The sequence below is a fragment of the Podarcis pityusensis genome (genome assembly GCF_964106645.2).
Source record: "Podarcis pityusensis genome assembly, chromosome: 14".
NCBI lineage: Eukaryota > Metazoa > Chordata > Lepidosauria > Squamata > Lacertidae > Podarcis > Podarcis pityusensis.
In genome coordinates this window covers 34,109,132-34,121,522 of record NC_138039.1, presented here as the reverse complement: position 1 = coordinate 34,121,522, position 12,391 = coordinate 34,109,132, and the positions used below count along the sequence as shown (strand labels likewise).

At 46.7% G+C, this 12,391-nt stretch overlaps 1 protein-coding gene and 1 long non-coding RNA gene across 6 annotated transcripts in view; one reads left to right on the top strand and one right to left on the bottom strand.

The window, feature by feature from the left end:
* AKAP13 (A-kinase anchoring protein 13) overlaps positions 1–12,391 on the bottom strand; it is a 245,430-nt gene that overhangs the window by 6,490 nt on the left and 226,549 nt on the right. For all 5 annotated transcript variants that reach the window (XM_080980205.1, XM_080980207.1, XM_080980208.1 and 2 more), the window contains 9 exons: positions 11,275–11,351; positions 9,667–9,848; positions 8,012–8,094; positions 6,946–7,125; positions 5,384–5,545; positions 4,250–4,320; positions 2,623–2,667; positions 1,988–2,038; positions 418–867 (listed from right to left, as the gene is read on the bottom strand). In XM_080980205.1, coding sequence (XP_080836331.1) covers positions 418–867; positions 1,988–2,038; positions 2,623–2,667; positions 4,250–4,320; positions 5,384–5,545; positions 6,946–7,125; positions 8,012–8,094; positions 9,667–9,848; positions 11,275–11,351 — 1,301 coding nt within the window. The remainder of the gene's footprint in view (positions 1–417; positions 868–1,987; positions 2,039–2,622; positions 2,668–4,249; positions 4,321–5,383; positions 5,546–6,945; positions 7,126–8,011; positions 8,095–9,666; positions 9,849–11,274; positions 11,352–12,391) is intronic.
* On the top strand, positions 2,674–3,643 carry LOC308462748. The gene is made up of 2 exons (XR_013979305.1): positions 2,674–3,353; positions 3,395–3,643. It is a non-coding gene; the product is annotated as an uncharacterized lncRNA (long non-coding RNA).

Below are 12,391 nucleotides of genomic sequence, written 5' to 3'. Positions count from 1 at the left end.
CTGCTTAATATGCCCGGTGCGAAGAGATGCTTTCTTTCATCTGTTCTGAAGCCTTCAATCAGCTTCCTTGGATGCCCCCAGGATCTAGTGTTAAGTGAGAGGGAGAAAAGCTTTCCTTTCTCAAGTAGGGCTGGGGAAATCTCCTACCCCGAAACCCTGGAGAGCTGCCCCACTGGTCTTCAACTGGTAAGTAAGGACCCAGCACTGGGTCTAAGATGGGTCACAGCTGCAGCACTACGGCCATACAAATACGAAGTTTTACAAAAATAACCAAAACGGGTCTCCTGTTAGAAGGTGGGTCTGATTTCTGAAAAGGCTCAAGTCTTCTGGTGTGGGCCAGTGGGACCAAACTCAGTACAAGGTGGCTTCCTATATGCACCTGCCTTTGCCAAAAACTAGAGTGAGAAGGTGACTTACTGGACTGTGGTTGGGCTCTGCCCGCAGCTGAGAGATCTGCTCCATGTCCCTCTTGAGCTGCTCCTTCTCCTTCTCCAGCTGCTTCTGGGCTGCGCGGAGGTGCTCCAGATCAAGCTGGTAGGTGGCCTTCTTCTGCTGCAGCTCCTCCTGCTCCTTCTCCAGGCTGTGGTGCCCCTTCTGGAGCTGCTCCTCCCGCTGGGCCAGCCGGGCCTCCCGCTCCGCCACCTCCTTCTCGCGGGCCTCCCACTCCCGCTCCCTCTTCCGCTTCTCCTCCTGGTGCTGGGCCTGCTGCTTCTGCAGGTTGGCCAGCTCCTGCCGCTGCTTCTCCAGGCTGCGCTGCTTCTCCTGCTCGATCAGGGAGTTGGGGCGCAGGGAGCTGCGGGTCAGGGCCCTCTCCGTCAGGAGAAGCTTCTGGTCCTCAATGTAGGTGTCCTGCTGCACGACGACAGCCTGTGGAAGGGAGGGAAGGCTTAGGGAAGGCTGGGGCTCGGGGCTTTGCATGCAGGAGACGCCCTGCCCTCCAGTTCAACCCCTGCTCTCTCCAGGAAGGGCCCAGAGAGACTATTCTCTGAAAGGACAGGAAGAGACTCCTTTCCTTGGATTGCCACTACCAGCTGTTGTACAAAAGAGATGGGGAACCTGAGCCCATATGTGGCTCTCTAGACTTCTATATCTGAACTTGAGGTTCCACTCAGGCCATGTCACTTCCCCATACAGTGGTACCTCGGGTTACATACGCTTCAGGTTACAGACTCCGCTAACCCAGAAATAGCACCTCAGGTTAAGAACTTTGCTTCAGGATGAGAACAGAAATCGTGCTCCGACGGCGCAGCGGCAGCAGGAGGCCCCATTAGCTAAAGTGGTGCTTCAGTTTCAGGTTAAGAACAGACCTCCAGAATGAATTAAGTTCTTAACCCAGGGTACCACTGTACCATGTTGTCCTCTGGTCCTGCCCTGCACCCTCCTCTAGTGTTCTTGCCTGGCTGCAATGTGTCCTTGAACTGTGATAATACCTCTTATTTGCCTGGATGGAGACTAAGAGTGGTGTGTTTCTGGCCATGCCCAGTTTGGCCCTATTATCATGTGGCTCCCAGAAGGCTGCCAGCGAGGGAAGGCGGCCCTCAGCTTGAAAAAGGTCTCCTACTCGTGGTGTAGACAAGACAGAGCTAGTTGTGCCCATGGCCCGAGTGGGTATGAGGCAGCTCCCTCTGTTTCGGACCTCTCCACGCAACGGGGCTGGCTTGAGAGGCATTGTATCCTGACAACAGCAATGCCATGCTCTTCCCTTGCACATAATCATCCCTGCTTCTGGGAGAGACCCTTTATTTCGCTGGACCCCTTGCTAGAACTGAGGGCTCCCCCAACATTCTGCCAGCAAGTACACCAGCAGAGGGAAGCTTAGTCTAAGCCTAAGCATCCCAACCCTTCTGATATGGAGAGGGCTTGTGAAGACTCTAAGCCAATATTACATGGTGTATTGTGCAAGCAGAGAATCCACATGGCAAAGAGCCCTTGGCCAATGGCCAATGGCAGTATTCCTCCCCACCCCCTCCTCCTGGGACTTACTTACCTGCAACATGCCCAGCAAGCTGTGGAGGTGAGTGATGCTCTGGAGAACTTGCTGCAGGAGGGAAAAAAAGAAATAAGCTGCTGTCAGCTGCTGATTCAGTTACTGGCGACACTGATCTGCTGCAGTGTTTTAGCCCAAGAGGGGCAGAAGAGAGAGCACACTCTATTGATCAACCATTAGCAAACCTCAAGTGGGCCTCTGTAGCACTGATCAAGCATCCGACACAACAGAGAGTGTTCTGGACTGGTGTTTATTGTGAGATGTGGGTGCTCCTCATGCATGCAAAATTGTTTTGAAGTGTCCACACAATGTGTTTGGCATCAAAATGCAAGCCCGTATCCTGCCCCTTCCACAAACTTGGTATGGATATTCTTTCCAGGGGAAATCTGCTATTTTTTATTTATTTTAAAGTCTTCTTGCAACAACCCATCTGCAGATTAGACCCTCATCTGGAAGCACCCATATTCTTTGGATATCAAGTTTTTGTGCTATTTCCTTGCTGGTTTAAAACGTTTTGGTTGTTTTTAATTGTGTTGCATGCTGCTTTGGAAACCGTGATCCTGAAAAGCAGAGACCAGGTTCCTTTGGCTGTGGTTCCTCAGCAAAGAAGGCCAAGTGAGAACAGGAATGTTTACCTCATTGTTCCTTTTCAGCACAAACATCAAGTTAGCTGTTCCTCCCTGGGAAGAGATCAGACAGTCTTAATGAGAACAAGGCAGAGGAAAAAAGTCAGCCTCAGGCAGCAACACTGATCCCCAGGAGGAGACAACCTGTGACCCTCCACTTACGGATGGACTACAACTCCCATCATCCCTGACACATTGGCCATGGTGCCTGCAGCTGTGGGGAAATGAAATCCAACAAAATCTGGAGGCCCACAGGTTGCCTGCCCATGCCTCGCATCGGGTGTTTGGTCCATTTTGCATCAAACTCTTTAGAAAGGGGAGACAAGGCTGCAGCTCAGAGGTAGAGCATTTGCCTTGCATGCAGAAGGTCCCACGCTCAACGTACAGGTAGGGCTGGAAGGACACTCTCTGCCAGTCAGTGTGAACAAAATAAAATAAAATAATTAAAAACAAGGCTTTATGTGAAGGGGTTTTAATTTTCCAGTACGGTGATTATTTTTTATTTTGTTTGTTTAAATATCAGGCCTCAAAGTTCATGTTTTTCAGGAGGAAAAACAAGGCGCTGCTGAATGAGCCAGAATGAGCCCCAAGGAAATTGTCTGGGTGGGCAACCACATGGGAGACTGTTTGCCTCCTAGGATGGGTCAAGGAAAGGGTTAAAATGGGTGTGATGTGATTGGCCAGTGAGAATGCAAGGGGGGAGTAAAAGATAGAGTGGGAGGTTTTGAAAGTCAGTTGAGGTTTGGGATTGGGAGTTGGGAGCTGAGGTTTGGGAGTTGAGGTTTGTCAGTTGGGAGTTGAGGCTTGGGTGTTGGGGAAGGAAGAGGGTGGAATAGGCAGTGGGTTGGTCGAGTTGTATTGTGAGAGAGTGAGAGGAATTGTTAGGTTGAGTCAGATAGACGGTGGGGAATAATTCAGTTTGGAGTTGTTAGAAACTAAGATTAGGAAACGGACAAGAGAAAAATAAACTGCAACCATACGCTTGTTCCTGCATTTAAAAATAAACTTGATTATTTGTTTATGTTAACAACTGTCTGGACTCCGTGTGTCCCCGTGAGAAGCGGGGTGGTGGCAGTGAAGAAAGCTATCGCAGTGGTGGCACAGGGTCAATAGACCGTGAAACGTCCGGGGGCCCTGTGTGATCGCCACAGAGACCTTTTTAAAAAAGGTGCCTTTTTAGTGAAGGCTTTTATCCCAGTCTGTATTTCTGTTGGATATGAAATTGTTTGTATACATGCAGCTGCTGTTTCAACTGTTCATGGGGTGTTTTTTTTTTGTTTTGTTTAATTGTTTAATTGCTCTGAGGTGTTTCATAGGAAAGCGATTCATGAAATATGCAGCCTTCTAGACCTCTGGCACATTGGATACAACACTGTCTCTTCTAATTTGCAGATGCACTCCAAGGTCTTAATAGCTGGAGATGCTAGGGAATGGACATAAGAAAAATGTGGGAAACCTGCAAGCGCTAGAGGACTCCCTCACCCCACCCCCTCCTGTGGCTTCCAGCAACTGGTATTCAGAAGCAGTGCTGCCTCTGACTTTGGTGGCAGAGCACTGCTGTCACGGTTAGTAGCCATTGACAGTCCTATAGGCAATGCATCTACTGCTAAGTGAAGGACCCTCCTCAGTTCCATACCTTCTTCAAAACACTGTCCGACTCTGTCCTCCGAAGATCCTGCACATCATCTCCTTCAACCTTTTCCACCCCTGAAAAGTCAAATGTTAACGTGAGTTCCTTAGGCCCAGGAAAAAACATAGAATGATTGCAATATTCCAGCCGTAGAGCTGAGGGCAGTCTAGAACCACCTCTCCACATCCTTGTTTGAAAGGAAGTCCTCCACTTTCTTTAAATTTGTAAAAATCATTTTTTAAAAAGCAGTTCACAGCAATCATACACACACAAATACACATCTAGAATTACAGGTCACTAACTCAGAAAATAGTGGCGATATTTTGAGGCAATCTGCTAAGATGGAGCACAGAATATATTTTAACTTGTACAATCAACTCTAACTATTATACAAACATGCTTAATATGAGAGTGTATAATTTACATTGAATATGCACAGAATATTCCTGGGGGTGGGGGTGTGACACCATACAGGGATTCTTCGTTCTGTGTACTTTCAGAAACCAAAAAAAGTTTTGTATGTCCAGTTGACAGGGCCTTGTCTGTAGCAGCCCTCTATTAGTGGAATGGCCTCTTGGGTGAGGTGTGTCTGTCTTCCTCATTATTGACTTTCAAAAGGAATTTAAAAATACTACCATCCATGAAAGAAATGGTCCCTACCAACCCTGAAATCACTGTTGGAGATTGTGTGTGTGATTTTTATTGATAAGTTTCTCACCACAGACACCTTCAGGAGGAAGAGTGGGAATATAAATGGAATAAACAGATTTTAATAAAATGTTTAAATGGTCTGCATAAGACTCACAGTATAAAGAAGTTTTCAGCAAACATTTCAAGACTAACACAAAAGATGCCTACTGAATCTCCACGGGGAAAACATCCCACAAGATGCCACTAAAGGCTCAGTTTCCTGTTGATGTCAAAGAGCCTCACCAATTTGGGGGACAACCAGCAAGACTCCCTACAGGTGATCTCAGCGATCGAGCTGAAGCAAAAGGGTTCAGGCGGTCCCTTAAGGTGCCCCAGACCGAAGCTTTTCAGGAATTTACAAATTAAAACGAAGACCTTGGAGCAGATGGGCATGCAAAGACCAACACAAAAGCAGTGTGAATTCTAGGGAACACCATGGCACATACTCACCCTTACAGACATTCATTTGGTGACTGTCAAATCCTCCAAATGTCTCTGCCCTCCTGGGGAGGGAGACGGGTCCCACGCCCTCTTGCTCCAAGGTGAGGCTGCTCATCTGTTGCCCAAGGGCACTTCCGAGGCTCCTGCTCACCAACCCTTGCAACAGCTCAACTGAAAGGAGAAGAAGCAAGCAACCAGAAGAAGTTGATTATATGACCAAACTCCATTCATGCTAACCTGCTAAGGCACATCTGAATGTTAGGAAGAAACTAAGTTGTGAAGGCAGTGGTGGGTGACTTATGGGAGTCTGCAAAGTCACCTGCGTTCAAGCTAGACATCATGAGGATACATCCAATGCTTGCAAAGCACACACGGCTTTACAGAGAGAGTAACATTAAGATGAAAAGTCCCTGCACCCAGAAAAACTCCCAATCTGCACTGAGACAAAGAGGAAGGGCGACTGAGGCAAGAGAAACAGGGCATGAACACGTGCAAATGAAATTATAAATACTTATGCTAGACTTTGGCAACCTGGTGCCCTACAGAAGTGTTAAGACTACAATTCCCACCAGCCTCAGCCAACATAAATGTGCTTATGTATCAGGACCTTTCAGCAATCAGTCTTTAGGTAAAGGTAAAGGGACCCCTGACCATTAGGTCCAGTCGTGACCGACTCTGGGGTTGCGACACTCATCTCACTTTATTGGCCGAGGGAGCTGGCGTACAGCTTCCGGGTCATATGGCCAGCATGACTAAGCCGCTTCTGGCGAACCAGAGCAGCGCACGGAAACGCCGTTTACCTATTTATCTACTTGCACTTTGACGTGCTTTCGAACTGCTGGGTTGGCAGGAGCAGGGACCGAGCAACGGGAGCTCACCCCGTCGCAGAGATTTGAACTGCCGACCTTCTGATCGGCAAGTCCTAGGCTCTGTGGTTTAACCCACAGCGCCACCCAGGTCCCCAATCAGTCTTTACTTTCCCTATAAACAAAACTCCCCAAGAGCAGCAACATCTAATAACTGCAACAGTCAACAGGCTAGGTAGGGCTGATGGGAGTTGGGAGTCCAAAACGTCTGAGGAACACCGGGTTGGCAAAAGCTGGCTTAGGCTTAAGTTTCAGAAAAGGATGAAGGTTAAGGGGTTAAGAATTGGGTTGTGGGTTCAGGAGAGATTTGAAATGATGGTGTGTGGGTGCGCATGCCACCAAGCACAGGTATCCTGCCTGGGAGACTATGCCCCCTGACTTGGGCAAAGTGGTGGACAAAACGGGGGACCAATTCCAACTTCATTTCCTAAATTAAATCTGTCTAACCACATTAGATCTGTCTCACCTTTGCTGCAAGTTTAGATCCCTGCATCCTAGCTCAGGATTGTCTACACTGACTGGCAGCAGCTCCCAGGCCTCCAGACAGGGGATGATGCTCCCTGCCCTCACCTGAAGATGCCAGAATTGAACCTGGAACCTGGAAGCAGACACTGCCGCCCCTGAGCTACTGTGCATTTGCTAAGGCTGAATATACAGGTGAATATACAATTCCTTCTGGGGAGAGGGCAGTGAATGGAAGCTTACCTTCAGTTATCACGCTCTTCATCACACTTTCTCCCTTGGGTGCCTCTTCCGTGTTGGCCCGGAACAAGGTCCTAGCCCCCGAGCTGTCCTCATGCCCGCTGCAGTCTGTCATGTCCCGAAAGATCTTCTCCTTCTCCTCCAGCAGCGTGATAATCTGCTGGTCTTTTTGATGGAGCTGTTCTGTGGGGTGGGGTGGAAGGGGAAGGTCAGTCGAAGAATTGCTGCAGAACACAGAATGTGCCTCGGCAACTCGGTGGGACTCGCAATCACTGAGACCCAGGCCCCACCTTCTGGCGAGTCAGGGAATCACAGGAATCGAGAGAAACTCGGGTCACAGAGAGTTATTACCATGGGGAAAGGATGCTTTGCAAAATGAGGGGACAGGGCAAGGCAAACTGATGTAAAGCAAACCAACACTGTACCTAGTCAGACCATTATTCCTTCCGGCTAAGAACTGTGTAGACAGCGTGGAGCCCTCCAGATGATCGACAGATTCCCACCCATCCTAGCCAGCTTGGCTAACAAATGGGGCTGATGGGAGTTGTAGCCATGTAACATCCGGAGACCCCCAGGTTTGCAAAAGCTGGCTTAGGTTTAGCGTCAGAAGGTTTATCTCGAGCGAGACAAAGCATGGGTTTGAATGACAAGTTAAAACAAAACTGTGGTTCAGCTCACAGCGGCAGCAAGACTGGAGGAGGAACCAAGTGGCCACAATGAGCTACCTCTGGGAGCCTGGCACATTCACACTAAACCATGGTTTGGCTCAGTATTACATATGAACTGAGTAAATATAGAGTAAGTGAGGGGAGGTTTAAGAGCCAGTGCAGTGCTATAATTAGCGAGTTAGGTCTCAGTACAGGGCATTTGGAATCAAAACACCGTGAAGTTTACTGGGTAGCTTCTAAAAGGCCTGTGGCCCTCCAGTTAGTGCCATCATCACAGACTACAGTGGTTGGGGCTCCTGGGCTTAGGACTCTCAAATTTGGATGGGCGCTGGTTCCCCAGCTCTGCACATTTATGGCATGCTTTAGGCAAAGGTTTTGGCCACAGCTTCTGCTGTTTTTACCTTTCAGTTCCCGGGCTTTGGTGTCGAGCACTCGCTTTTCCTCCTCCGATTCACTAGGGATGCCTTCATCTTCTTCCTTATCCCTGCAGGGAGAGCCAAAACAGAGTAGAACAGGGCAGGAAAAACATCAACATCTCTGCATCTTTTTTGAAACCCCTGAAGTGCTCATTTGGGATGTCAGTGGGAAGCAAATGTTTTAGGAGGAAGGAAAAGGCTTTCATTCTTTGCAGAGGCGACAAGATTTCTGGCAAGGCTTAGAATGCCTGGACTTGAATATAAGCAAACTTTTAACAAACATTACAGTAAGTCAGCCAGTAGGTGGCCAATTTTGCCTACTGATGTCCAGCATTGGGCAATTTTGCATCAGATGGATTTGTAACTTGCATTATTTAGTAATTTGTTTATTTTTTTGCTATTTGTACTGAATTCTCATCTGGCGGTACATCTTTTCCTGGTTTATTTAACTTTACAGTAAGACACTATCAGTCATATTTAGTTTTATGCTCATTTAAAGTCGTATATAGACAAGATACTCAGCTGTATGTACAGATGCTACTTATTTATATAACAATTCAGTTTTAGCAGCCTGCGGCTAAAAAAGCAAAGTGGTTGATTGATGATTAAACTGCAGAAATGCAGTGGATTAGCGTATCTTAGAATTGCTTTTGTATACCTCATTAACTTTAACAACGATGTCAACACAGCTCAGTTACACATAGACCTTTTTCCAACTAAGGGATCTGTGTCTTTTGCATGCCTGCTTACTATATAGTCCTGCTTAATAGTTTACAACAACAATCAACGTGTAGAATGCTTGAGCTGGCCAGAAATTTTGGAACTCCTCCCTTTTATTCAATGTGATGCAAGGACACCGAGCTTAGGAACACAGGAAGTGCTGCCTTATAACTGAATCAGGCTGTTCGTCCATCTAGCTCAGAAAGGTTAAAACCCCTGGACAGTTAAGTCCAGTCAAAGGCGACTATGGGGTTGCAGCTCTCATCTTGCTTTCAGGTGAAGGGAGCGGGCATTTGTCCACAGACAGCTTTCTGGGTCATGTGGCCAGCATGACTAAACTGCTTCTGCCGCAACGGGACATAATGACGGAAGCCAGAGTGCATAGAAATGCTGTTTACCCTCCCACAGCAGTGATACCTATTTATCTACTTGCACAGGCGTGCTTTTGAACTGCTAGGTTGGCAGAAGCTGGAACAGAGCAACAGGAGCTCACTCCGTCGTGGGGATTCGAACCGCCGACCTTCCGATCAGCAAGCCTAAGAGGCTCAGTGGTTTAGACCACAGCGCCACCTGCATCCCTTGTCTAGCTCAGTACCCTCACTACCCTGTCTGGAAAGTTGCTCTCCAGGGCTTCAAACAGAGGGCTGCCCCAGCGCTAGCTGGAGATGTGCGGAAGGCATGCAAAGCAGATGCTCTACCAGATCTATGGTCCTTCCATTCAACATGGCACCACAACACCATCAAAAATGGACATGTGGGTCCTTGACCTGCACATCCTAAGAGTATTCAAATAGTGGAGCAATGCTCCAGGGCAGCCTCCACCTTGATGCCACAGAGACACAGCCAATCCTAAACTTGATTGCAATTGCATTCCACACACAATGCCCATGCATTCCACAGACCAACCACCAGCTGCTTACATAGTATTCATGGTGTCCTGGATGCTTTGTATCCAGCTGTTGCGCTCTTCCTTTGAGCTGGCGCGAACTTCCACCATTTCTGGGTCCTTCCCTCCCATGCTGATAAGGAACAAACCCTTCTCCTCATGGGCTACTTCTCGGACAATCAGCTTCTTCAGAGATATCACTGTGGATTTTTGATCCTTTTGGGAAGAAGAGAGGAAAACAAATCAATCAGCTTTCAATCTGATGCAGCCTGACAGGCCTACTTTTCTATCTTAACCACTACAAGCCCTAACCAATGGATTATTTAATACATATCCCCCTCTAAAGTACTTCAGTTTAAACACACACACAGGTGAAGGGAGTTTCTCAAGCCTGCAGCCAATCTTTTGTTTTTGTTTTATTAAAGATTTTCTTGTTTTACAGAAGTATGTGTAATGTGTCTCGTATTTTTCCCATGTAACATTTTTACAAATCAGTTTCATTACCTGCAGCCAATCTTAGATGCTGTGGCGAATGAGAGCAAGTGACTTACTAAAGCATTTCAGTAGGTTTTAATGGTAGGGAGAATTTGGACTAGGAAAACATCTTGGCTCAACTCTTCACTACTGCTCTGATTTGTCCAACACAAGTCCACCTACTCTATAATGAAGCTGCCCTAAATCAGAGCCTAAATGGGGCTCTAGATGTTGGTTTAGATTGGATTCATTGTATAGCCGAGGAGGAGAGCCAGTGGCCCTTCAGAAGTTCCTGGAGTCCAGTTCTCAGCATCTTTGGCCACCGGTCATGCTGGTTGCGGCTAATGGAAATTGGAGCCCAACAACATCTGGTGCCCCATTCGTGCTGCAGAGAGTCCGGAAACTGACTCTCTTAAGCTGTGTGTTGCTTCCTGACAGTATATTTCCTTACTTATACCAACACAGGAACATCATCACAGATTGCCAAATACGTTTCTGTGTCTCTGCAAAGGATAGGACTGAATGGGAAAGGAGAACAATAAACTTTTGAAATGCACAGTTAGGTAATCACTACTGCATGTTATGGCCTTGAGGTCAGCTAATGCAACGAAGACTTCTGGAGAACTTAATCGCTTGCTGCAATCTTGTGGCATTTTGGTTGGTTCTAATAAAGACATTGCCCCACTGGGCATTTTGGAGGTTTCCCCCCCTTAAAGATCAAAAGCACCATTGCATTTTATAGGTTTTTGAAAAGATTTTTAAAAACCAGCTTTTTAAATCCCATTTTGTAATTTCATTCTGTACAGTTCTGCTGTTTTAACGTGCTGCTTTATTCCTGCTTTTTATTGCTCATTTAATAACTGTGAGCTTTGCCCAGAAGGGAGCAAGTGCTTTAATAAAATAATAGTAATAAATGTGAAAGATGCTAAGGAAAATGTACACACAGAAAATAGGAGCCAGGAATTTTTTGCCCCCAAACAAATATATTCAGAGGCTGTGTGCCTTTCCTTAAAAATGGTAAAAAAGGAGTGAAAGGAGCAGATAATTTTAAAAACAAACAAACAAAAACTAAATACAAGAATCATATTTGATTCAGCAACTCATTTTTTAGCCAAATGTATAGTTATTGTAATTATTATTATTGATTAGAAAATACTAAAGATCTTACCAGAGATGCAAACACATATTTCTGGTCCTTTTCCTGAAGAAATATCAGAACATCTGAGAGGAGAACAGCCTGGACCTCTGGCAAAGAAAAACACAACAGACCATGTAAAAACACACAAACACTTGCTCACTTCTAAACCTCAAGTCCTTTGAGAGACCTTGAACATTAGGGAAGAGGTGGCTAAGTGGGCAGGAGAGCGCAAATTCTCCTTATTCACAATCAATACTTTTGTCCTAAGAGGAAAAGGTGTTAAGATGCTGTTTTTCTAAGGAGTGGTTTTTGCTGGGTATAACTCTCATTGGCTGCAGGCAGCTCTCCATCCACCCACCTCGACCATCAGTATCAAAAGACCAAAGTGTCAGGTCAAGGGGAGTTTCTCCAAAAGTAGTGGCCACAAGCAGCAAATTTCTTCCACAAGGTGCAGCAATGGCAGTGTTTGCAGCTCATCATTTCACTGCACATGAAGTATTTCTAGAATACTAGATTCTGGAAACACATGGCAGGATGCTTACAGGACAACCAATATGCTCCAGGGTGAGAGTTCACTCAGAAGGAGAGTTTAACCATCTCCCCCAGACTAAGGTTACCAGACGTCCCCGTTTCCCAGGGACAGACCCCGGATTTACAAATCAGTCCCCATACAAAATCCACTGAAGTTGAAAAGTGTCCCTGGATTCATTGAAAAACATCTGGCAACCTTACCCCAAACTGAAGGTGGCACATCCTGGAGCAACTTAGGAGGCAACGGCAAACTTGCTTTCCACAGCCCCCCAGGCTAAACACTATTACAGCTGAATCACGCTGTACAAGAAGCAATTCATTCTTTAGGATCCACCTCTGCTATTCAGATAGTTTCCTAGGTACCATATAACAAGTGTCCAGCAAGTATGATGTACCACCTGGGTCTGTGTGCTGGACGTGACACCTATTAGAAGCATCACATGGCTGTGCAGGGAAAAAAATAACCCTACAGGTAGCACTGAGAGGGACTTGCTTCTGAAATCCTGGAGAGGCCACTGCCAGTCAGAGTAGACAATACTGAGCTAGATGGGTCAATGGTTTGACTTGGTATAAGGCAGCTTACTATGCAGGGGTGGGGGAAACTGTGACCCTCCAA